The 23,600-nt window shown below is 54.1% G+C and overlaps 9 protein-coding genes across 9 annotated transcripts; 5 read left to right on the forward strand and 4 right to left on the reverse strand.

Moving 5' to 3' along the window:
• Positions 1-947: 947 nt before the first annotated feature.
• VTN49DRAFT_910 (uncharacterized protein) lies at positions 948-1,881 on the reverse strand (the record flags this gene model as incomplete). Its single annotated transcript, XM_069416584.1, has 2 exons — positions 948-1,696; positions 1,752-1,881. The coding sequence occupies 2 exons, from the start codon at positions 1,879-1,881 to the stop codon at positions 948-950; spliced, it is 879 nt and encodes a 292-aa protein (XP_069269950.1).
• A 257-nt stretch (positions 1,882-2,138) lies between these two features.
• VTN49DRAFT_911 (uncharacterized protein) lies at positions 2,139-6,305 on the forward strand (the record flags this gene model as incomplete). Its single annotated transcript, XM_069416585.1, has 3 exons — positions 2,139-2,369; positions 2,434-5,962; positions 6,019-6,305. 3 exons carry the CDS (start codon positions 2,139-2,141, stop codon positions 6,303-6,305), a joined length of 4,047 nt encoding a protein of 1,348 aa, XP_069269951.1.
• A 450-nt stretch (positions 6,306-6,755) lies between these two features.
• On the reverse strand, positions 6,756-8,837 carry VTN49DRAFT_912 (uncharacterized protein; the record flags this gene model as incomplete). The annotated part of the gene is made up of 4 exons (XM_069416586.1): positions 6,756-6,953; positions 7,020-7,559; positions 7,612-8,676; positions 8,826-8,837. The coding sequence occupies 4 exons, from the start codon at positions 8,835-8,837 to the stop codon at positions 6,756-6,758; spliced, it is 1,815 nt and encodes a 604-aa protein (XP_069269952.1).
• Positions 8,838-11,561: 2,724 nt separating this feature from the next.
• VTN49DRAFT_913 (uncharacterized protein) lies at positions 11,562-11,976 on the forward strand (the record flags this gene model as incomplete). The annotated part of the gene is made up of 2 exons (XM_069416587.1): positions 11,562-11,697; positions 11,858-11,976. The coding sequence occupies 2 exons, from the start codon at positions 11,562-11,564 to the stop codon at positions 11,974-11,976; spliced, it is 255 nt and encodes an 84-aa protein (XP_069269953.1).
• Positions 11,977-12,137: 161 nt separating this feature from the next.
• Positions 12,138-14,157, forward strand: VTN49DRAFT_914 (uncharacterized protein; the record flags this gene model as incomplete). Its single annotated transcript, XM_069416588.1, has 2 exons — positions 12,138-12,911; positions 12,970-14,157. The coding sequence occupies 2 exons, from the start codon at positions 12,138-12,140 to the stop codon at positions 14,155-14,157; spliced, it is 1,962 nt and encodes a 653-aa protein (XP_069269954.1).
• Positions 14,158-14,999: 842 nt separating this feature from the next.
• On the forward strand, positions 15,000-16,793 carry VTN49DRAFT_915 (uncharacterized protein; the record flags this gene model as incomplete). The annotated part of the gene is made up of 1 exon (XM_069416589.1): positions 15,000-16,793. One exon carries the CDS (start codon positions 15,000-15,002, stop codon positions 16,791-16,793), a length of 1,794 nt encoding a protein of 597 aa, XP_069269955.1.
• A 714-nt stretch (positions 16,794-17,507) lies between these two features.
• Positions 17,508-17,876, forward strand: VTN49DRAFT_916 (uncharacterized protein; the record flags this gene model as incomplete). Its single annotated transcript, XM_069416590.1, has 1 exon — positions 17,508-17,876. One exon carries the CDS (start codon positions 17,508-17,510, stop codon positions 17,874-17,876), a length of 369 nt encoding a protein of 122 aa, XP_069269956.1.
• A 382-nt stretch (positions 17,877-18,258) lies between these two features.
• On the reverse strand, positions 18,259-19,742 carry VTN49DRAFT_917 (uncharacterized protein; the record flags this gene model as incomplete). Its single annotated transcript, XM_069416591.1, has 3 exons — positions 18,259-18,386; positions 18,445-19,229; positions 19,285-19,742. The coding sequence occupies 3 exons, from the start codon at positions 19,740-19,742 to the stop codon at positions 18,259-18,261; spliced, it is 1,371 nt and encodes a 456-aa protein (XP_069269957.1).
• A 1,813-nt stretch (positions 19,743-21,555) lies between these two features.
• Positions 21,556-22,694, reverse strand: VTN49DRAFT_918 (uncharacterized protein; the record flags this gene model as incomplete). The annotated part of the gene is made up of 7 exons (XM_069416592.1): positions 21,556-21,639; positions 21,696-22,032; positions 22,101-22,139; positions 22,195-22,226; positions 22,293-22,315; positions 22,372-22,533; positions 22,592-22,694. The coding sequence occupies 7 exons, from the start codon at positions 22,692-22,694 to the stop codon at positions 21,556-21,558; spliced, it is 780 nt and encodes a 259-aa protein (XP_069269958.1).
• Between the last annotated feature and the right edge of the window lie 906 nt (positions 22,695-23,600).

A 23,600-nucleotide genomic window follows, 5' to 3' on the forward strand; every position in this document is an offset into this window, starting at 1 on the left:
GTTTGCTTCTTGACCTCCCAAAACTGACATCCGAAATTCTTCTCACACCGCCAACACACGAGATCACTCTCGAGGTAATCCCCTAGATCCTGATGCCGTCTGGAATCGTCTGTTGGAGGGGGCCATCGTCCATTTCTACAAAAAAAAAGGTGTCGCAAAACCGTTGTAACGCTTTCAGATGACGCATATGGTGGCTGTACTCATTCGCCGAAATCACACGGATATGGAGATGATATATGGATGGATGAGCGTGGTACACCGCACATGATGTCCTTTGCCCAATCCCGCCCGAGCGAGAGGATGTCTGTCTCCCCGTCTGCTGAGTTCTTGGCCCTCTGTCGCGCACCCCTTTGATTTGAAACCTTGCGATGTTTGCAACGTAGTTCATCGGCAGCGAGAGCATGGAGTTTGGAGGCCTCTGCGCGAACTTTGGCAAAAATTCTCAAATCATCAAAGGCGTTCAAAGGATGCTGGAAGAACCGCGCTCCGTCCCGAGGCAAGAACAGGAACTGGACGAAGGATCCGGGTAGGGACCGGGCTTCTCGATGTATTTGCCCAGAGCGTTACGATTCACCACTATGCTACACCCGTAACGAGTTGAATGAATAGCTTCGTATTGATCATGCTTGGGAGACGCGAGTTGTGCAACCGCATGCTTGTCAGTCGGTTTTGTCGATTCGATTTTGCAATGGAGCCTGTGTACACGAAGGAGATGCACCCAGTTTTCCAGTCGCCGCCGCCGTGGTTCTAGAGGAGACAACTTCAACCCGCTCGTCTAATTTTGCACCGCCGATGACCGAACTCGAGCGGTGTGCCGTCAGTTGACTGTCGAGCCGGACATGGGGCAGTCAGCGGCATGTGCTCGCCAGTGAACAAGGGCACTTACATGGACAAGCCAAGTTTTAGTGCAATCGAACTCGGTATAACAGTACAAACGTAAGATGAAACTACAAACGTCTCCATTCCTCATATTCAGCTGCTAGGTGTTTTTTGAGCTCCTGAAAATGATTCTTGAAATTCTTCCCACATCTCCAGCACACAAGATCTCTCTTGAGATAGCCTTCTCGGCCTGGATGCCGTCTGGGATCGTCCGGTGCAAGTGGGAAGTCGTTGATTCCAACAAAGAATGGTGTCGCGAAACTATTGTAATGCTTCCGATGTTTCATGGCAGGACTGTGCCGGTCAACAGATATCACATGGATATGGAGATGGTTCATGGACGGATGGGCATGCACGCCGCACATGATCTCCTTTGCCCAATCTCGTCCGGGCGGGAGGGTCTCCTCCCCCGTCTCTACCGAGTCCGGATCGATGCGGTCCATTGCTTCTTGTCGCGCACGCTCTTGTTCAGAGACCTTGCCATGTCTGCGGCGGAGTTCGTTGGCAGCGAGGGCATGCAGCTTGGAGACTTCCGCACGGACTTTCGCAAGGAATTCTTGGTCTTCAAAGGCATCGAAAGGATGCTGGAAGGACCGCGTTGGATCGCGCGGCAGGAGCAAAAGATGAAGGGAGGATTTGGGGTATTTGTCATGGATAGCTACGAAATCGTCATTATGGTAGATGACAACCGATGGAGGAAACGACTCCGGACGCGTGATGTATTCGCCTAGAGCATCACGGGGCTTTCCACTCTTCGTGTAAGGGAACCGATGAATAGTCTTGGCCTGCTTGGGCTTCAGAGACATGAGTTTTGCGACTGCCTTTCTGTTAGCCAGAGGTATCGATCTCAGTCTCTGGAGTGTGGTAATTACATGCATCCCGTTTGCCGGTCGTCTTGGACGCAGGTTTAGGGGCTGCAATTTCAACCTGCTCATCTATTTCCGCATCGCCAGCATCCGAGCCCGAGTGGTCCGCCATTGTTTTAACTGTCGAGTCAGACATTGTGAGACTGATCAGGGAACGACATATGCTTGCCGTAAGCGGAGAGGCTCCCAGGCACTTACATAAGCCAAGAGTCTTCAGAAATCTATTTACCTAACTTATTTACCTAACTTGGTCTAGCGTACTACATCTCTTAGGCCAGACGATCGCGTCGCCGATCTGTACGGGACAGCCCTAAAGCCGGCACAACTCGCTCGGAAGGCCATTCTGGCGTGTAGTGTTTGATTTGTGAGCGCCAGAACCGAGCGCCGCGGAAGATGGGCCCAAAAGCAAAGGGCGGCGCCCCGAAACCTGGGACGAAGCAGGCAAAAGCTGCTGCGGAACGAGCGCGGAGCAGCAGTCCAGCGCAAAATCAAAATGAGGGCGAGGCGAAGAAGCCGACCGTCAAGCAGGTCATTGGAGGGGCATCATGGACGGGGAAGCTGCCAGTGAACTTGCTGTCAGAGCATTGTCAGAAGCAGAAATGGGAGAAACCAGAGTATACGATGGTGTGTACTTAGCAACCATTGACAGGAATTAATGGATCAAATACTGATAGCCCTCCCGCAACAGGACAAAGTCTCGAATGGATTCGTGTCGGCAGTTATCCTACGCAAAATTGATCCAAAGACGCGGGAAACCGTCACTCTGCCGCCGATGCATGTCCCATCGACACACAGACATCTCGCCGTCCAGTCCACAGCTCTCGAAGCACGTCACTTTGCCGCAACGTATGCGTTGTTCCGGGTGTGCAACATGCGGAATCTCCACACGATGCTGCCCCCAAACTACAGGAAACTGTGGAAAGAAGATTTCGCCGAGATGAAAGCAGCCGCCGTCAAGGAAGGCAAGGGGTGGTTGTACGAAGCCGATCCGTTTCAAGCAAAGCAGGAACACGACAAAGCCGTTGCGGAGCGCGAGAAGAAGAAAGCCGAGAAAGAGAAACAGGCTCAAGCAAGTCAAGATAATATTGGTCTGGGCTTGGGAGCACATGGCACCAAACCACAAGGGAAGGGCTGGGCGCAGGCGCCCAAGATCGACCTTGGCGCGAAGATGCGCCGGGCTCTCGAGGAGCTTCTGCAGCGGCATACAATCTGGAATCCATACGGGGTGCAAGTACCTGAAGACAAGCGCAGGGAAATCGTTGAAGATCTCACGCGGCTTGGATTCCGTAGAAGCCACGTCGAAGAAGCTGTCGCGGAATGCAAGGACCGTGAGGAGGCGCTCGAATGGCTGCTGATTTATGTTCCCGAGGATGACCTGCCTCGTTGGTGTCTTCCAGAGGGATACTCTGCCGGAGTCACGCTCGTAAGCGGCGACCTGGCGCGAGAGGGCAAAATCAAAAGACTAGCCGCTGCCGGTTACCCAACGGATCTTTGCGGCCAGATCCTGGATAGCCATGCCGGCGACGAAGAAGCAGCTGCGGAAGCACTTCAACACACTCTCTTGCATGGGTCTCAGCCTCAGGTCGTGGCTCATGCCAACTCGACGGACGATGCCTGGGAGGAGGAGCATCCTACGCTTGAAGCAATCTATGGAGACCGTTATAAACGATCATCCCGATCAATATGTGAAATCAAGGCAGAAATAACTGGAATAAACGAATCGGTCACCTTCCGGTTCCAAAGACCTGCACAAGGCTATCCGTCCGCACCGCCAGTGATCTCGATCATATCCAAAGGACTACCGGCATACCTCCGACTCAGCGCAGTGAGACGGGCAGTTCAGCATGCAGAAGAGAATCTGCTCGGACAACCCATGGTTTTCAGTCTTGTGGACTGGTTGGAAGCCAATCTTCCGGACATCATTGAGCATCCGGGCAAGCTGCGTGATATTTCATCGATTGCTGCAGTCGAACGGAAACTTGAATCGAATTTACAAATCCCGGTCCTGCCCGGGCGGAAACGTCTTGCGGCCGACAAACAGCCTGGGTCGGGATTAAGCGTGTCAATTCGCGAAGCATGGGAGGCGAAGCAAAACACACCCTCGCAAAAAGAAATGATCCAGAAACGGCAGAACTTGCCAGCCTGGGCCACCCAGGATGCCATCATCAAAGCCGTCAACACTCACCAAGTAACAATTATTTCGGGCGAGACCGGCAGTGGCAAGAGTACGCAGTCGGTGCAATTTGTGCTGGATGACATGATCAAGCGCGGCCTCGGAGCCGTGGCAAATATCGTCTGCACACAGCCGCGCAGGATCTCTGCGCTTGGTTTGGCCGATCGCGTCAGCGAGGAAAGATGCTGCGCCGTTGGCGACGAAGTCGGGTATGTGATCCGAGGAGACTCCAAGGTCAAGCCTGGAACGACCAAGATCACATTCATGACGACTGGAGTACTGCTCCGCCGGATACAGACAGGCGACATGGCGTCCTCGCTGGCCGACATCACGCATGTCGTGGTCGACGAAGTGCACGAGCGGAGCCTGGACACAGACTTTCTCCTTGCGCTGCTTCGGGACATCCTCGCTACTCGCAAGGATCTCAAAGTCATCTTGATGAGTGCGACTCTCGACGCCGACATCTTCACCGAATACTTCGGCGGCCCGGACAAGGTGGGCCGGGTGACAATTCCAGGACGAACGTTTCCTGTCGAAGATTACTATCTTGATGACATTGTGCGTTTGACGGGTTTCAATCAATCGCAACTCGAAGCGACGGACGACGGAAGTATCGATATCAAGTCGGATTCCATCGGCAAAGCAGTCCTCAGCGTGGGCATTGGAATTAACTACGACCTCATCGCCGCGACTGTGACGTACATTGACTCGCAACTCGGCAGCCAGCCCGGCGGTATCCTTATCTTCTTGCCCGGGACGATGGAGATCGACAGATGTCTGGCAGCTTTGCGCAGCCAGCCTAACGTGCACGCGCTACCGTTGCACGCATCCCTACAACCAGCTGAACAAAAGCGGGTCTTTTATCCTCCACCAAAGGGAAAACGCAAGGTGATCGCGGCGACGAACGTTGCTGAAACGTCCATCACCATCGAGGACATTGTTGCAGTCATTGACAGCGGGAGAGTTAAAGAAACCAGCTATGACCCCCAAAACAACATCGTGCGGCTGCAGGAGGTCTGGGCATCGCAGGCAGCCTGCAAGCAGCGGCGCGGACGTGCCGGTCGTGTCCGCGCAGGAACATGCTACAAATTGTTCACGCGCGCGGCAGAAACAAACAACATGCCGCCGCGACCAGAACCTGAGATGCGGCGTGTGCCACTTGAGCAACTCTGCTTGACCGTGCTCGGTATGCAAGGCATCGAAGACGCCGCCGCATTCCTGTCCAAAACCATCACGCCTCCAGACGCGACCGCCGTCGAAGGCGCACTGGAAACACTCCACCGGATCGGCGCGCTGGACAGCGGCAAGCTCACTGGCCTGGGACGATACCTCTCACTGATCCCGGCGGACCTGCGGTTGGCCAAACTGATGGTCTACGGGAGCATCTTCGGGTGCCTTGATGCATGCGTCACGATCGCAGCGATCTTGAGCGTCAAGAGCCCGTTCGTGTCCCCACGAGATAAGCGCGAGGAAGCGTCGGCCGCACGGGCGTCCTTCTCCCACGGCAACAACGACGGGGATCTCCTTACTGATCTAGCCGCGTACCAGCAGTGGTCGGAGCTCGTCCGAACCCAAGCATACCGCCAGACACAAGCATGGTGCAGCACGCACTTCCTCTCCCACACGACATTGCGGGAAATCGCCAGTAACAAGGCCCAATTCCTATCCTCGCTCAAAGACCTGGGCATCATCCCAATTTCCTACACACCACCCACTCCTTTATCTTCCTCCTCTGCTACCACCCACCCCCTCGACCGCAACGGTAACTCCCCTGCTCTCCTCCGTGGCTTGATCGCTGGCGCGTTCACCCCGCAGATCGCGCAAATTTCCTTCCCAGACAAGAAATTCGCATCCTCCATTACCGGCTCCCTCGAGCTGGACCCAGATGCGCGAACGATCAAATACTTCACCCAAGATACCGGGCGGGTCTTCTTACACCCGAGCTCGACCCTGTTCAGCGCGCAAAACTACCCTTCGGGAACTGCGTACATGGCGTATTTCACTAAGATGGCGAGTAGCAAAGTATTTATTCGCGAATTGACCCGTACGTCCTTTTCCCCTCCCCCTTCCCACAGCATTGCGAGGCTAACCAGCTGGTAGCGTTCAATGTCTTCTCCCTCCTTCTCTTTGCGGGAAGAATTACTCTCGATACAACCACGGGGCAGGGCCTGCTGGTCGATGGATGGCTACGGGTCCGTGGCTGGGCGCGGATCGGCGTGTTGGTGTCGCGATTGAGGATGATGATTGATGAGATTTTGGCTCGGAGGATTGATGCCTTTGCCTCCTCGGTATCGTCGGAATCGGGATCTGCGCTTGACAAGGATGAGGAGGAAAAGGTGTTAGGAATTGTCAAGAGGTTGGTTGAGTTGAATGGTTTGGACCAATGACAGCCACGAGTTATGATGACTATACGATAGATAGATGGGTTTGATGATAGAAACCGAATTCATAGACAACCTATGTTGGCTCCAGAAAGCTTATCAAAGCAGGACAAGAGGCAAGCAGCAGGCAACATAGGAAATGACCAGCAAGACGAGTCGTTTAGCAAGCTTTGGTAGCCTTGACTCTGACATGCAACAGATAAAAGACAAAGGAAATGAAACGAGCGGAATGGGTATGAACAGTCGCGATCATGTCAAGCATCATAATGCCCATCAAACAGAAATGCCGACACCGACGAGAAGGATAAAAGAACAGTAATCCGACAAGACCGACCTCAAAACCTAACCCATGTCCGAACGCAGAACCAGAACTCCAGCAAAACCCATAACACCGTCTACCAGTCCCCAGAACGAGAAAGAATTAAGGAAAATGAAAACAGTGAGGACAACGCAGAGTTATGGACGTGGAAGACGGAATCCCTTCTGGATTTCCGCTTCAGCAAAAAGAGACGCCCGCTTGAAACGGCGATCTGCGTATTTCTCGTAGATGGCACTATGGTGCTTTACGGGGTTCTCGCAGCATTCAAGCATGACGCTCATCAGAGGGTACAGTTGCGAGTAGGTGTAATTGGAATAATAGACATGGGCAACCGACTGCACACACGGTCAGAACAGATACCAGGTTGTGAATGACGATTTCACCAGCAGACTGCTACTTACCCAGTCACCCTTGCGCAGCATCAACCGAGCAAGACAGTGAGCTCCCGCGGCGGTGAAGCTCGGCGGGCTGCTGACAAAGCGCTCGTCCATGATGGTTACTTCCAAGAAGTACTTAGCCAGCGTGCGCGTCTCGTCGTCGTAGTCGTCCGCCTTGCTTATCCGGCGCAGGAAGCTCATCGGGCCAGGCCATCCCAGCTCGAACCCCAGCATGCTCAGCATGAAGCGCTCCGCCTTGAGGATCTCCTCTACAGTGTAGCCTCCATCCACCATATACACAATTTCTTGGATGGATGGGCAGTTGATCTCCTCATACTTGGCCGCGATGAAAATCGCAGTGGCCCCGACCAGCTGCAGCTTACCCAGCGAGACAATCTTGCACGACAAGAATCTGTCGATGCAATTGACGCACAGGAACAGAGTCTCAGGGAGGAGGGAGAAGCGATTGTGCACCTGGACCAGCCAATCCATGAGCACAGACCGCATAGACCACTGGATTTCGGCCTGGTTGTCCATGTAATGCGCATTGGGAAGCATCCTGAGCTGTCAGAGGGTTAGCATCGAGTCCGACATCTGAGTGAATGGAACATCTTACCTCCGTAGCCCTCAAGTGCTCAAAGATCTCGTCACTATATTCGGCCACCATGCACGGATCCCACAAATCGTCGTCGATCTCCCCCTTGGCACGCAAGGATTCCACTATCTTCTTTGCCCGGGCGAGTTCGCGTTTGACTTTTTGGTTGTACTTGGGGAAGAGGACGGTGGTGGCACCGCCCGTTGTATTATCACCGCGCGACCGGATAGACCGGAGTGTGGTGTATCCATCGTCTTCCTCATCCTCATCCTCGTCATCTTCCTCATCCCAGTATTCCTCCTCATGGTCGGAGCGGGCATGGGCCAGCTCGAGAGAGTCGCGTGGCTTGACAGAGGCATACTTTCCCGAGTCGCTCTCTTCTTCCTCGTCGAGAATGACGGTGTCCGAGGAAGGAGCGGGGTACGAACCGGGAAGGACTTTCCTTTCCTCACCCTTGTTCTCTTTCTCTGCGTCCGGAACTGCGCGCTGTTCGCGGGTCTGATTCGGCTTGGACACAGCTGGAGCAGACGGCTCCGTCTTCGTTTTCGCATCAGACGACGACGTGCGTCGTTCTTCGGGCTTCGAGACGCCATTGTCAGCCGCGGACGGTGCCGTGGGCCGGGATGATATTGGTGCATTCTCAGCGACGGACGGCAGGGGGTCCTTGAAGACAGCATTGGTTTTCTTGACGGGTAATTTGCGAACGTTTGTCGTGCCATGGGTGGAAACGTCCGTCTTCTGCAAACCGCTCTCGTTTGTGGTGCTTCTCATCCCGATCACCGAGGCCGGTCGCTGAGCCGGCTGCGAAAGGACTAGGCCCTTTTTCTCCTGCGGGTTTGCCCGGTTCTTCGCCAGAGGGATATTCTTGCCTGGGACATGGCCGTCATCCTTGCTGGCGCGAACGGGGTGGTTGGCGGTGTTGCTGACGTCCCCAAAGGCGGTCCGCTTCGCATTGTTCCGGATGCCCCCATTCTGTGCCAGGGCCGAGAGGGCAGGCGTTGACTTGTTGCGTTGATGGATGGTCTTGGCCGGCAGCACGCCGACAGGCGGGGCATTTTCGTCAGCGCGGACGCGAATTCGCTGAGGCTGTGGCATAAAAAGTCAGCATCGTCTTCGGCAGCCACACTTCATGTATCTGCTGTAAGGAATGCGGTGCCTTTGACGGTCACGACGACGAGGGAGTTGCCGTAACGTTAAGGCAGGTGGTGCTGGAAGACAGAAAGTTGAAAACGTACCCTTGCATCCATCCTGACGAATTGCTTCCTGAGTCGGGCTCAAGTTCGCTGTTAACTCAGTCTTGAGAATGCTGCTGCTGCAGCGTAGGTGCAATTGAGAATGTAGAGCGGACTCTGGCGCGCCCGGGTTGTTGCCTGAATCCAAGTACGGTCAACGAGTCAACATGTGGTAAGGCAGTTGCACGATCAGATGAAGGAGTCGATGACAATATTATGCTGTTGAGACTGAGAAATGTGTTGCTGTGGTTCTGTTGCCGGTGTCGTTGTTGTGGACACGGTACAAAACCAGTGTTTGTTGACTCTGTTTTGGTTTTCATCAACTTCCCCATGGCGGCTCTGGCCAATCAACAGGCTTCCCTACCGCGTCAGTGAATGGAGCATGGCTCCTTCCGTGTCGCCAAGGAGGTGGTTTGCAACGTTTGTCTCCAAAGCTTGGCACACTCTCGTTGCCCGTGTCAACAACGCTAATCTAACTTCGGAATAGTAACTCAAAATTTCGGGTTCTTCTCGGCCCGTGAATTCTGCTGACATAATCTAATTGTTTGTTTGCTTTGTTTGCAAGGATCGGGATCTCTGCGGCCGGTCGATGACATCATCCGTCGCGTCTTCCTCGGACAATCAAAAAGAGCCTTCAAGTTTGTCACCACCAGCACAGCGCTTGGTTATGAATTTCTGTCCGATCCTGATATTTGTCTTTACCGCGCGACTCTAATCCAGCCATCGATTTTTATGCGCCCCGGAAACTATTCCCGCGGAGGGCCAAACTACTCCAGCCAGCCTAGCACGCGTCTTGCGGGCCGGCCCGTCTCGACCGAGGCGCGTGTTCACGTGATCAATTTCCACGGAGTTCCGGGCAATGGTCGACCCACTGCAGGCCAACTGTAGCCGCAAGGTCATGGCGGCGGACAGCCACGCGGGCATGACAGCGGCCGTTTGTCGACTGTCATCGGCGGCTGAGAATGTCTACTGGGCAAGAAGGAAACTTTTTCTGCCGTCTGGCATCCGTGGGCGACTGATCTACCGTCCTGCGCGGTGCCCAAGGGCCCAAAGAGTGGGCGGATCGCCGGCCGGAACCAGCGGTGTCGAAAAAAGAACGATCCACTTCCAGTTGGCTTGTCGGCTTCAGCGATTCTTTGCATTTCTTGGGGGAGATAATTTTTGTACAGATTTTCGATCGATTTTTCATTGCGGATTTTCGTGCCAATCCCATCCCCACCAAGTGAGGATCCCTGACCCGGAAGGTTTGCTCTTCTGCGGTTGTCAGTCCGAATGGCGCTTGGCCACATCATTCGCTGTCTCATCCTGGTTCGTCGCATGGCGACTAAGCAAAATGGCCCTTCTACCTCATGGCGTCGCTTAGAAATTGTCGTCTGTCATCTGACCACGGTCGCTTCGGTAGATTGAACGGTTCTTTGATGGTCTGCGGTGAGATTTTTGGCTTGCGATTCGGATAACGGCCGTTCAAGCTGCCGCAGATGTTCGCGGGCAGAGGACCCTGGGGATGCCGTTTGGAGGATCGTAACGATGAAACGAAGCTACGTACGTCTGAATCGCTGGGCTTTAATCACTTTAGTCATGTCGTACATCAACAGAGAGGGGTCTGAACAATTGTCCGGGCAAAAACACGAGCTGAATCATGCGCCTCATTCTGCTCCCCCGCAAAGCGAACCGCCCAGTAGAAGAGTACAGGTAGCGCTTTAACAGCCTTTAATCTATTGAACACACCTGACTGTAGAACCGTCACTGTATCGCTGGTCTATTCCGACTGACATGATTGAAACGGGCTTCGTCCCTCACATCGCACCCGCACCCGCACTTCTCTGCGCTGCCGCAAGTACAATACAACATTGGGTCCAGGTACCAAGCCTAAGTCCATATTTGCGCCTATCACGGCTGGCGTTGGATGCGTACCGCCGAAATAGACGATGATTCGTGTATGAAGATTGATGTGCTGTCGTAGCGCAGGGCCGGGAGAACCCCCCCGGCGCAAGTCAGAAACCGGGCACTCGTGGCAGCGGGCTGGTCCATGGAAGTACTGCGCATGAAGAGAAGGAGATCTTGGTTCGGTCGTATTCAGAGATTTTGGCTTTCTTTCATTGCGAAGGTCTTCCACTCTGTTTCCGGCATTCGGCGCATCGGGGACAGGGTCTGGTGGGGGATCCAGGTCTGGCAACCACCATCAAAGTCATGGCAAGGCAATCAGTGAAAATAAAGACTGAATCTGCCAAAATACCATTTCCCCTGCCTTTGTTCCATGGGCCAATATCGTGCGCATGGAGTTCATCGTCCTGCGAACTCGTTCATCACGAATCTATCGCATGAAGTAGAGATGCAATGTGTTCGATCATCTAGCAACATAGTAGTTGTCGCATTGTAAAAAAGACCATTTTCCAGAATTCTACAGATCCAAATTGCCATGAATTAATCATCATCGGGGTTCAAAGCCGTTGTGAGCGCTGCTGCGGGCGGTTGAGGTTGTCGCTGGCCTGGGCCGTTTTTCGCTTCAGGTGAAACTCGCACCCACCGCAGTCCATCTCTCTTCTTCCTCTCCCAACCGCCTCACACTCACCGATTCCTCCCCATTTTCCATCAATCTGCTTCGCATCGCCGTCCATCAACGGCTTTGGTAAGTATTCTGCTCATTGACTTGCCCCCTCGTGGCCCCCATCCTCCCCGTCGGCTTCTCACTGCCAGCGACCCGGCCTGCCCAATCCTAGTCAGACGGCGGATGCTAACATGGGCTGTCTCCGACTCTTCCAGGGCGAGCGCACGCCATCTGCCTCTCCAACGTATCACCCGCAGAATCGGCCATTGCATCCGGTCGTCGATTTTCGAGCGAACCGCCTGCCGCTTCGAATTCACCTTCGACTAGGTGGGTTGATTCCGGTCTTCTGCCCAGACGGTGTCTGTCCATCCGCACAGCTCTCCCAACCCAAAGTACCTATTCTGATCATATCGCTCTGCATCGCAAGAGCCAGTTTGGATTTCTAGTGACATTTGATGGAAAACTACGGTGCTGACGGTGACTGTAGTTTTCGCAGACTTCCCCCCGTCGCCCGGGCTGGTCGGTGCACCGCTCCTCAATTCCCACCCCTCCACGCTCGAAACCTCCAAAAACCCATCCTTCCGACTCAGCCGCCCTACAGAGTAATTTTTTTTTCCCTCGAGATTGCGACACTTCCGTCTCGACAGCGGTGGGAGAGAACACGGCCGAAGGCTCGATCTTCGGGACACCACGTCGCCCAACCCACCGATAGGCGCCGGCTGGCGCCCAACCCCAGCATACAACTCCACGTCTACACGCATCTCATGATGCAGAGTGTAGAGCAGAAACGATCAGTAACGGCCGAGGGGCTGGCCACCCCGCCGGACAACACTCGCGATGGTTCGGATTGGTGTGCGCAGCAGCCATCACCCAGCAATGCGCCTCCAAAGAACGTCGCTTTCGAACTTCTCTTGGACCAAAACTCCAAAGTTCGAGCCAGAATCCCCATGCGAGTACAGATTTTCCCGCATGACACCACGGACTCGATCGTGACGACGGTCAAGAATTTCTACGGCATCTACGACGGCGTCGCAAGCGGCGTCAGCTTCGAGGATGAAAATGGGACAACCCTCATTGCAAGGTACGAGAATCTGCGAAACAACATGACCGTTTATGTGCGGGTCATCCCTGCACAGGTCTATGGTAATGGCTACGAACACGGCTATTACGGCCAGGGTCCTGTTGAGACCCGCAAGCGGCCGACTCTTGGAGAGCCTTTCCAGCCATTGCCCCATTCTAGCCAGGGCCGTGATTATCGTCCGCCGAGTCGGCCCGGGTCGCGCTCCCGCAAGCCTAGTGCTTCGCCATCTGGTCGTGGTCGCCGCAGCGCATCGCAGACCAAGGGGGGCTCGAAGCCTGGTAGCAGGGGCCGCGGTAGCTTCCTGGACGATATCGTAGGAACAAACAGTGACAGCGAAGACGGAAATGGCTCCGTCACTGGCTCCCGCAAGGCTCGGAGCGAGCAGTTCGCCAGCTCGGATATCAGCACCGACAATATTGTCCAGGAAAACCGTCGCAAGCGGCCCAAGTTCGAGAGCTCGGTAAGTAGCAATCATTCCCCGTAAACCCAATCTCGTCTAACATTGCCGTCTTTTCCAGGAATTGCCCCTATTCGCTCCTCCGCAGGTCCCATTGACGACGTCGACATCTTCCATCTCTCCCCAACGGCGCTCCACTGGTCAAGAAGACGCTTCACCATTTGCTCGGCCCTCTCAGCGACCGTTTGGCAACCGACCACCACTGCCTTCTCCTCAGAGCTACGGATACAGCGATCAAGGGTATAATCAAAAAGGGTCCTCTGTCTACTCGACACCCATCTTTGGCGAGCAAGGTGGCCGTCGTTCTACCCAGGGCTCGTATCCGAACTCCGGCGGCCGGCCATCTGTGCCGGGCGTTCTGCCCACCCCAGATCCCACCATCGCCAGCTGCATCTCCGACGAGGACGTTGCGATGCAGCTCATCCGGCTGGGAGACGCTTCAAACTTTTCTCACGGGCGCAACTCGACCTCGACGCTCGATGATGCGTTCAGCGGTGCTGCCGATGCTTCATCGACCGGTGCCACGAGCGACGGCGAGTTCAGCGAGAATGAGGAAGGCGACGAGTATCCTCGCCGGTCACGCCAACGAGTCGACGCGAGCCCCTTGTTTCACGGCAAGCGCACGTATAAGCATCTGAGCTACGACAGCGCTGCGCCCAGCGACGACGAGCGGGACCAAGACTACATCCAGTCGGACATCAAGAACGAAGATGACGACGATGTAGACTCGCAAGGAGTCCCAGGGGGCAGAAAGGGCAAGGCCGGGCGGGGTCGTTCAATGGCCAAGTCTGCTGGCTCAGCCAGAGTGACAAAGCGAAGCCGCGTGTCTGCTCCTCGCAAACCCAAGACTGCCACCACAAAGAGTTCCGTGACAGCCTCATTGCAGGGCCCTGGAGCGTCACGCAAGAACTCCTGCACGACGGCCAATCCGCTACCACCGGAAGAGGAAGACCTATCAACCAAACCTCGATGCCAGCGTTGCCGCAAGAGCAAGAAAGGATGCGACCGTCAGCGTCCCTGCGGGCGTTGCCGCGATGCCGGAATCGGCCGGGAGGGCTGCATCAGCGAGGACGAAGGCAACGGGCGAAAGGGTCGGTACGGCCGTCACATGGGTGTGACCGTCAAGAAGGCGGCCGAGGCGGCCGTTGCTGCTGCTGCCGCCGCTGCCGCCGAGGCTGGCTCTTCACAGGCCACATCATCCGCGCTGTTGGCGACAACGGCGGACAAGAGCAGGAAGCGCAAACGGTGACCCTCTCTACCGTTGGCCCAAGAGGAAGTTACCAACTACCAAGGTGTCACTTAACTTGGTAGGTGGTCTTCCATTCCGTTGTTCATCATTCCACATTTGATCTTCTGAGTTGCTCTATTACCACTGTTCTTGTAACGACTTCATTCTTTTTTCTTGAGTACGCGAGCGTGTTGATATCCTTTATCCGCTCTTTAACTACCAATGGGATCTGGATGGCTTGTTGAGTGGACAGATTGGGACGCACACGGTGGCTGAGTTTTCTCCTCTCTGACCTCGCCGCTCGACTCTACCGGGTCTGTCCCGTTGGAACCTACCGGGCACCGTGGATGGTCATTATGGGAGGGTGCAGAGAAGGAAATATATTCCGCTCTAGTCGTATGTGACAGAATGTCATACAGTTATTCACTGATCCTGATATATCATTGTACTGAATACATAATTGCCTTCAACTTGATCCTCAAGTCATTCCTATTGATCTACATGTGAAACATTCTTACCTGCGAGCTGGAACACTCGGAAGGATGAAGGACCTAGTGATCAGTTGAATTACATGTTAATTACCTAATAGAGTAATTATGCTTATCGCAAACTGGAAACTAACCGGATTAGTACTAGCGTTGATCACTGATAAGCGGATAAGGTTTGCTCCAATCGCTTCTTTTTTTCCGTCAAGAGTCAGAGGAGTAGGTACATGAGGTACTGGAGCTGCTTACATTCGCAGTGATTTACTCTTTTCTTTGGAAATAAAATCATTCGTTTTAAGTCACGGATAGTCAATTGACCTCACATCTTCCGTCCCTTCATGGTGCCGACATAGTACCACCGCGATCGAGCCCACCCACATGCCACCCAAAGAGTCTCACCCCTCGTCACGGCCACCCGCGTCCGAAGCAGGTGGCACATCCACCAGCGGGGATGCCTCAACAACAGCATCATCCACATCACGGCCACCCGTTCAGCGGCTGCAGTCCCTAAACCGACGAACACCCGGCGGCAGCATCACCCCGCGGACACCACCGGTCGGAGGAGCAGGAGGACCACCACGAGATGAAAATGGACAGCCAAAAGCGCCGGCGCTCAAGTTCGCGCCGCGCGCCGCGGTGCGACGTACGAAGGAGGAGCGAGAAGCAATGGAGAAGCTAGAGGCGGAGCGTAACCGGGAGCGAATGGCGGAAGCAGCGGCGATCCAGCGCGCGCGGATGGGACAGATGCAACAACAACATCGCGGCGGTGGTGCGTTTCGAGGTCGTGGTGGCTATTCCGGCAGTGCGGCGGGTCCTTTGGGTGCGGGTATCGGCCGTGGCGGGATGCCGAAACGAGGGGGTCGCGGCGGCTTCGGCGGCGGCCGTTTCGATGGTGGCGGTCGGAGTAGAGATTCACCGGCGTCGCGGCATAGTATCGTGCGCTCGCGCTCGGTTACGACAGTGCCTAGTGAAGGGCCGGGTCAACCTAGTGTGGATTATTCCTCGGATGAAAGCGATTCGGCTATTCGCGTTAGTATCGATAACATCGCACTAGATGACGACGAGGAGGAGGACTTGGCAACAGATGCGAAAGGCAAAGGGAAGGCCGCAGCGCGACCGCGGAATCGTGGACTACGGCCGATTCGAGTGGAGCGACATGAGCACGAGGAGCGAGTGATTAGCGTCAGTACAGAAGCAAGCTCAAGCGCAGCGGCAGAACTACGACGTCAGGCGCAGGAAAAAGAAGGCGGCGCTGATAATGAGCTCTTTGTCCCGGCGGAGGAGGAAGAGGAGAAGCCACGGATCAAAGAGGAGCCTACGGAGGAGGATGTTTCCATGGCGGACGTTCCTCCAGCGGACGAGCTCGGAGATTTAGGCGGTCTTCCGCCACCGCCGACCAAAGTACGAGAACAGACAAAGATGGAGAAGAAAGTTCAGGAGCAGAAAGAACAGCCAAAGGCGGAAGATCCTCGCAGTCGGCTACGGACCAAGGAGGAGATTGAAGAATACGATCGATTTGTACAAGACCGAGAAACGATGAAGAATCTCCTTGTGGCTGAGGAATCAGACCATGTCGATGGACTCAGACCAACAGCCGCAGGGGAGGAAGAAGAAAAGAAGGATCCCGAGGCAGCGGCAGCAAAGGAAGAGGAAGAAGCAAGCAAAGACAAACTGGCGGGCCAACTATTCTTGATCCAATTTCCTCCGCTGACGCCCAACCTGGCTGTTCCGGGAACAGTTACGACTACGGCGGATGATACATCAGGAGGGCAGGCCGCGACAACACAATCCAGCGCTCGGCCCGACATGCCGCGGGTGAAGCAGGAAGATACCACAGAAGGGAAAGAGGAGGATGTGGTCATGGTCGATGGGACGGGCCTGCCCCCAGCACCAAAGTTGATGACGGCCACCCAGGGGGCCCAGATCCCAGCGGGCCGTGTCGGACGTCTCCACGTGCACGCATCCGGGAGAGTAACGATGGACTGGGGCGGGATCAGCTTTGAGCTGAACCGCGGCACAGACGTGGATTTCCTTCAAGAAGCAGTCGTGGTGTCACCGTCGTCGGCAGTGGAGGACGGTGAGGGACAGGAAGGGAACGATCGACGGATTTGGGCAATGGGACAACTCAGTGGCAAGTTTGTGGCCCAGCCAGACTGGTCAAAGCTGTTGTAGTAGGTTAATTAAAAAACGGACTCGTCCCCCGGTGTTCAAATCAGTCTAGCTCAGTTGCTCATGGTCCATGCTCCTGCTGTCGCCCGTAGGTTAAAGTTCATTGATCAGTCTGGCCCCCTGCATTCCAGAATTTTGGCAAATGAATCTCTCGGTCCCTGAGAATCACGTGACCCCCGCAGCCCTAGGGCCAAAGCTTTGACAGAGCAAGGAGCGAACCAGAGTTGAGAAGTCCGGACACGCCGGGCCCCACCATAGTACCCTTTCTGTCCCACTTACCCAATTCGGCCAACACCGGACCTTGCGTGATTGGCCCGATAATTGAGTCGATTCTGATTGGCCAATGGACGCCTCAGAGCTCCCTTGTCCGTGCAACTTTCCCAAAAGGAACTAAAAAGTCCCCCCGTAGAGACACGGGCCAACAGAAGGAGAGTGAGAGAAAAAAGAACCTCCTCCCAACGTCCCCAGTGTCCTCTTTTCCCTTGCTTTTTCGTCCATGGAGGAAGAGCTGCAGGACAGTCCCATCTCTCGCCTTTGATCCTGTCGAGTGGAGCCATTCGAGCCATTTCGGCTGGGAAAGGCGCCGTCTTGTCAAGTGCGAGCTTGTGAGGGGGCTTTCCGTGTGTCGGATGCGCGTGGCAGTACGGAGCATATACGTCAGCCCGCGGTGATTAGTTATCATCGAATTCAGAAATCATCCAAAAACACGTCGACGACATGCGGTTAGGGCGGACTCCTGGGTTCTTCCTCATCCTGCTGGCATGGATGCTGTTCATTGTTGGGAGCATCGCCGCGGGGGCCGTCAATTCGTCAGAGCTCGGTGGAGCTCGGGGAGCTGTGGGCGACTATCCATCGATGCCGGCAGTTGCATCGAGATTACGCGCACGACGTCGAATTCTTGAGCGAAAATCGAATCAACAGCAACAAGAAGGAGATTCTTCTGATGTGACGACGACGACGACTACGACGAATACCCGGACCGGTGTCCTCAATGCACGAAGTCAAGGATCCCTGGGCCAGGCGCCGTGGATCGGAATGGGCTTGGGATTGACCTGCACGGCACTTACGGCTGTGATGCTGGGATAATTCATCCGGCCGAAACGATTTTCATTCGCGAGTTGGAAATTTCGCCGCCCCCGACCAAACCTTCGACCATTTCAGTTGATTCATTCTGTACGAGTCGATGATACACGACGATACCCGATTCGAAATCCATCGAGGTCGCATGACCGATTGAAGTTTGCTTGTTGGCCAGGAACGGTGTTGGTCGATTTCATATTATTGCTCGTGGAGTATGGAGTACTATGGCGCGTACAGTACGAGTTACTTGTGTGGAGTTAATCATAATTATTAATACTCGGGCATTAGGAAACAACTGTTTCTATTTGCCATGTATTATGAAAGTTGTACTGTACTTGAAACAATCAAGTTTATAATGCATGAAGCTGGACAGAAGATGAACAAAAATTCAGGCCTGCGGAGCCAGGCTGATGGATGGCTTCTCATGGTTGAACACCGCGAACAGATTCCGGAGGAAAACGCCACCATAGATTTGCAACTCGAAGCCCTGATTCGACTGCAGACCACCGAAGCACACTACTCTCAAGTCAGTCTCATACCCAACGAACAATAATAACGGTTCAAAGAAACGTACGTGTCTGACCGGTCGTCGGATCAGTGCCAACCGGCCCAAAGTTCATCGCCTCACTCGGAATTTCCACATAGTGGTTCGGGCCCCGGCCAACCTGAACGAACAACGGGGGCAACTCTGCATCGCACGGGAACGCGACACTGCCGTCGCCAGACAAAACCTGAGCTCCATCGACGGCGCGGTAGTAACTCTGCACGAGCTCGGGGCTAGCCAGCATCAGCGTCGTACCCGTGTCGACAATTGCGGTGGGCGTGATCTGGATCTGCTGTGCCCGGGCGTCCCGGCTGCCAACCTTGAAGGACGGGGTGTCGATCTCCCAGTGTCCGCGCGAATTGTCGACAGGGACCTCGATCAGGTTACCCGTGAACTTGGTGGGGTCGATGCGACCAAACTCGTAGCTGCCAACGCCGCCCTCCGCTTCGCTCTTGAGGAGCACGGTCATCACTGGCTCGTCGAGGTCCGGCAGGAGGTTCTCGAAGAAGGTCTTTTGCGGGACGGGCTGGATGGTGTTGAGCGAGCTGAATGCCAGACCGACCAGGCCATCGGAGAGGACATCCTGCGTCAGGAGACCGGACACGTCGGTAGCCAGACCAATGGCCTGGCGATCGACTGTGGAGCCGCCAAAGTCGACAGTCTCGAATCCGACAACGCCCTCGGCGGCAGAGCCGTCGCCGTAGGTGATGCTGAAGGTGCTGCCCTCTAGGGGCTCAAAGGTCTGCGAGCGGTTCGGATCATATGCTTCGTGGCCAGCGCGGAGTTCCGCGGGCAGACCCGTGCTAAACACCCAGCTATTTTCATCGCTTAGCAATTGAACACTCAATTTATGATATCAGATGCCCTTACAAGTCAGACGAGCCCGTGTCAAGGTTCAGCATCAAAGTCTGGCTTCCAACCCTCACGGGCGACAGAAAGAACCGGTCATCAATGGACTCCGCAGGGACCTCACCTTCCTCGGACCCATCATCAGCACCAGTATCATTCACAGTAGCACCGGTACCCGCCGTGTTTCCGGTATTTCCGTTGCCCGTCTTCCTTCCCTTGGCGTGCTTGTTAACTATTCCGAGTTTGAAGGCCGAATTAGTGGACAACCCAAGGCCTTCGGCAGCCGCGGTAACGTTGTCCGGCGCATGGATGCCAAACTTCCGATACGCATATCTCAGCGCAGCCAGAGGATCCTGATGTCCGCGGCTCCCAGTAACACCCTTGATTTGGAACGATCCTCTTTTCTTGGGGAGTGCCGCACCCCATACAGCGGAGACGAGTAAAAAGAGTGTAAGTAAGAAGGAAGCTGGAGCTTTCATGGTTCAAAGGAGCGGTCGCGAATAAAGCGGAGTGGGAATTCAGCTGTTCAATGAGTGACAGTGGCCGGTATATTCAGGTATGGACTTCGAAATGAGCTGCTCAGATGCAACTTGGACACCCTTTTTCTGTCAAGAGCGTAGCACGGTGTCCTTTGTCGAAGTCTTTACAGAGTCCCGCTCTGAACAGGTAATGATGAAGAGACCAGCTCCGCGACACAGGATGAGATTAACTATTGATCAAAGGATAGTCTGGAGGTGAGTAAATGTGCAAAATAGAGAGAGCGAGTGAAGATGTTGGACAAGATGTAGAAGTGAAGGAGTAAATAACAATTGAAGTAACCCTAGTTTTGTACCCCAGAACTGGGGCATCTGTGAATCCATCTAAGATTAGCTTCAAACAATGGTCGGCCCCGTTCCAGCTGCGACATTGATGAACCCTTTTTCGAACAATATTGGAACAATACATGGACACATGCCTCGGCTGATTTGCTTGACCCGCGCTATCCAAGTCTTGGGAGTCTCCATCGCATAAGAAAGAGATCCAAGGGTTCGTTCAGAATAGGGTTGACCAACAAATAACTTCCATATGATCTGCTGGATCTTGCAGTGAATTGAGGTTCCTGAGATTGTGTTAGGGCAAGGACCAGATCCACCGGACGGGTAAAGACTGCATGCCGAGACACCGTTTCGCGAATGAAGGCTCCAAATTGCGGGTTTAGCGGTCGATCTTAACCTGCTCAAACCTAGCGTCGAATCCTGAAACTCTTGGATTGTGGGCAACGTAATCAACCTCCAGCCAACCGCTGCGACAAGACTTGGAGGTTAATTACTCGCATAGCGCTTATTAGTTCATTTCCCATCAGCGCTGATTCAGGTAGGCGAGATTACGAGAACGAGTAGACCACATCAGGGGGCTCTGGGTCTGACGGACTTCGGGATTTTTATCGGACGTCTGGATCCAGGAAGAGGATTGCCGACTGCCGACAGCGAATTCGTACTTCAGTATGAGTGCTGGATGAGTACATACTCGTAGGTCTATTGATCTTTCTACGGCACACGGAGGTACCATCTCCTGAAGCACATGGCACGGGATTCGAGACAGGATCCTACAGGATGCCGTTACATAGGATCAATTTGCCAAGTAATTTGTACTCGGGATGTAGCCGAGGGAGTTACGTCGCAGCACAATCGGGTGAGGTATCTTTTGTTCAAGCGCGTTTCAGCAATGTTGGTTGATCGGCTCTACTCCGTCCTCGTTCTCGGAAGTCGGAAAAAGCCCTAACCATGTACTCGTACGGTTTGAGTTGATCCTATGCCGGAAGAGAGATTTTGCACGGAGTACCCCTGTGCAGTACCTTTCGAAATGAATTCTCCTGGACATTCGGACCACTTCGGCTCACGGCATTTAAATATGATCGGCATTGGAGCTCGCAGACTCTGAATACTTTTACTAGAAAGGAGCCTACTCGTACCCGTCTTTCGTCTCTCGGTTTCCAATTGTAGGTGGGTACGGAGTAGATTTTCATCCGAATCTACAGAGAAAAGCTCGACACGAGCGGAACCGGAAGTTTCCTATACGTGAACCTATACGGAGTAACTGGGAGTATTCTATTTCCCATTCCGGCAACCTTGGCCAGTTCTCGGGACGCTGGCCGTAGACGACATAGCTGCGGCCGTCGTTCTGGTTAGTGTAATCAACGAGTAGTTTCTGAAAGCTACGACGACACAAGTTGAACATCATGTGGATGTCGTGTCTCCGGCCGTCGGCACGGGCTTTGCTAGCAGGAACTGTGACTTCATCCTTCGTCCACTGCTAGCGCCGCGTCAGAGCGGCCAGTGCTGTGCCCTCGTAGCCGTTCGCTTCAGCCTGGGACTGGTTCCAGGCGCCGAGCTTCTTCTGTACGGAGGAGGTCAGCGCTATATGATTACTGTTTGAGGTCAAGAGAAGCTGACAAGATGACGGTCCTTCGACCAGACGCCATAGGGAACGACAAGCTTTTCCGCATGAATGTTTACAAAGCCGGCATCCTTGAACCACTGCTCCAGCCTGACACCAGGACGGACCTCGTAGCCGGCCTCTTCGAACGCACCGTATACTTCGTCATAGTATCGTTGGAGCCAGGTGTCATTGAGACTGTCGTCTTCTGAGTTCGGGTAGTCATCCCAGTCCTGGAATTCAACCCAGCCGCCTGGCTTGACAGATCTGTTTCCCGTTAGGTGTCGAGAAAGAAACAGGGAAAACATGTCGACGACATACCAATAGCACTGCTTGATCAGTTTCCCAAAGTCCCTGATCGTCTCGATCAGGGATCGCGCGTGGATAAGTCAAATGGGCTGTTTTCGTATGCCCATTCCGACTCAATGTTGCCCACCAGAAACTTCACATTCGGACGGACTCTGGCAATGCCCGTCAGTCGAGCGACCTCACAAAGAATCCTTAGGTCAGACTAACAGAGTCGGCTGAATCGGGTCACAGCAGATCACCTAGGGCAAACAGATTCGGTTTCAGCAGTCCGTCAATTTGAGACTACTGTACTAGCGATTCTTTACCTCAGCCTGGGGGTGCTGGTCCGCTATGATGCGTCAGCAGCCGTATGCTACACCAGCCAAACCCCGCAAGCAAGCTTACCAAAGTCAATGGCCCAAATACTTGATCCAGTCGCCAGGTCAATCGCCTTCTGCGGCTTCGTGATTGGAGCCAGGTAGAGTCTCCGATGCAACACCTGGAGACAAAGCTCGTGCAACATGCCCAGGCGGTCGTTTTCTGATTCCTCGTTGGGAAGCAGATATGCTGGAAAGTGACAGTTTACGGATTTTGGATAGTCACGCAAGTAGTGGTGAGCTCCTACATCCATTACGGTATTTGTGGTAACGACGGCCGTTCTCGTGGCCGTATTCGAGCACGGAGAAGGTCAGCGACGCGCTGTACGATGATCTATACGTCGAAAACATGTGAGCAGTATGTTTTGGGATCTGTTGCTCCAAGGTGTCATATCGCATACAGTTCATCTCCATAAGATGAGTCGTTCTCATACTGTGCGAGTTAGGCAATGCATTCTGGTGTACTTCATTGGAGAGATCATACCGAAGTGTCCACCTCCACGTTGGCTGGGGTATTGTTGGGTGTTTGTAGTCTGTTCGTCCGCGGACGATTCCGTCATTGGGAAACAGTTGAATTCGACGAAGCTCAACGATTGACTACTACATCAGTGATCACACGCCCAAGAGCCCTAGAATATGGAGTCTATGTTTGCAGGACCGTTTTCAACGATGCTCAAGGGCTGGTCCAACAGCCAAGTCAGTCTCGAAAAGTACTTTCTTTGTACCCCGCGCTCGGTACTCCGGCTTAATGGTGTTATATGCAGGAGGACAAGGATTAAATCTAGTCCTCAGACGGCGTCGCTGCATCTCTGCCAAAATGGTAACAGAGGCGGCTGCCTTCTGTTACGGCGCATGGTGGCATGCATGGCTTTCTCATCAGCTCATGAGACTGAAAGACCAGGGACCCCTGTTCGAGGAAGTATGCGGAATGCTCGAGCCATGCAAGCATCCTTGGAACCATGCAAGTAGCCTCAGTAACCAACGATAGTTGTATACCTCCTATACATCGTACTATTAAATCGTCATGCACATTCATTAAGGTGGATGAGTGAAGGAACTTCTACAATGGAAGCCAAGCGTTCCTGTTCACGACTCCAGTTACAATTCTCATATACCTATGGGAGTGCATAGCTTGAGACCCCAAGTGAACTGTTCGTAAGTAACAAAACCGTAACAGCAATTGCACGGAATCAGCTTGGCACAATGCGGTATCGCCATTATTGGATCAATCGTCGCTGCCTCAGCAGATTTCGATAA

The sequence above is a fragment of the Thermomyces lanuginosus genome (genome assembly GCF_041956635.1).
Source record: "Thermomyces lanuginosus strain ATCC 200065 unplaced genomic scaffold VTN49scaffold_22, whole genome shotgun sequence".
NCBI lineage: Eukaryota > Fungi > Ascomycota > Eurotiomycetes > Eurotiales > Trichocomaceae > Thermomyces > Thermomyces lanuginosus.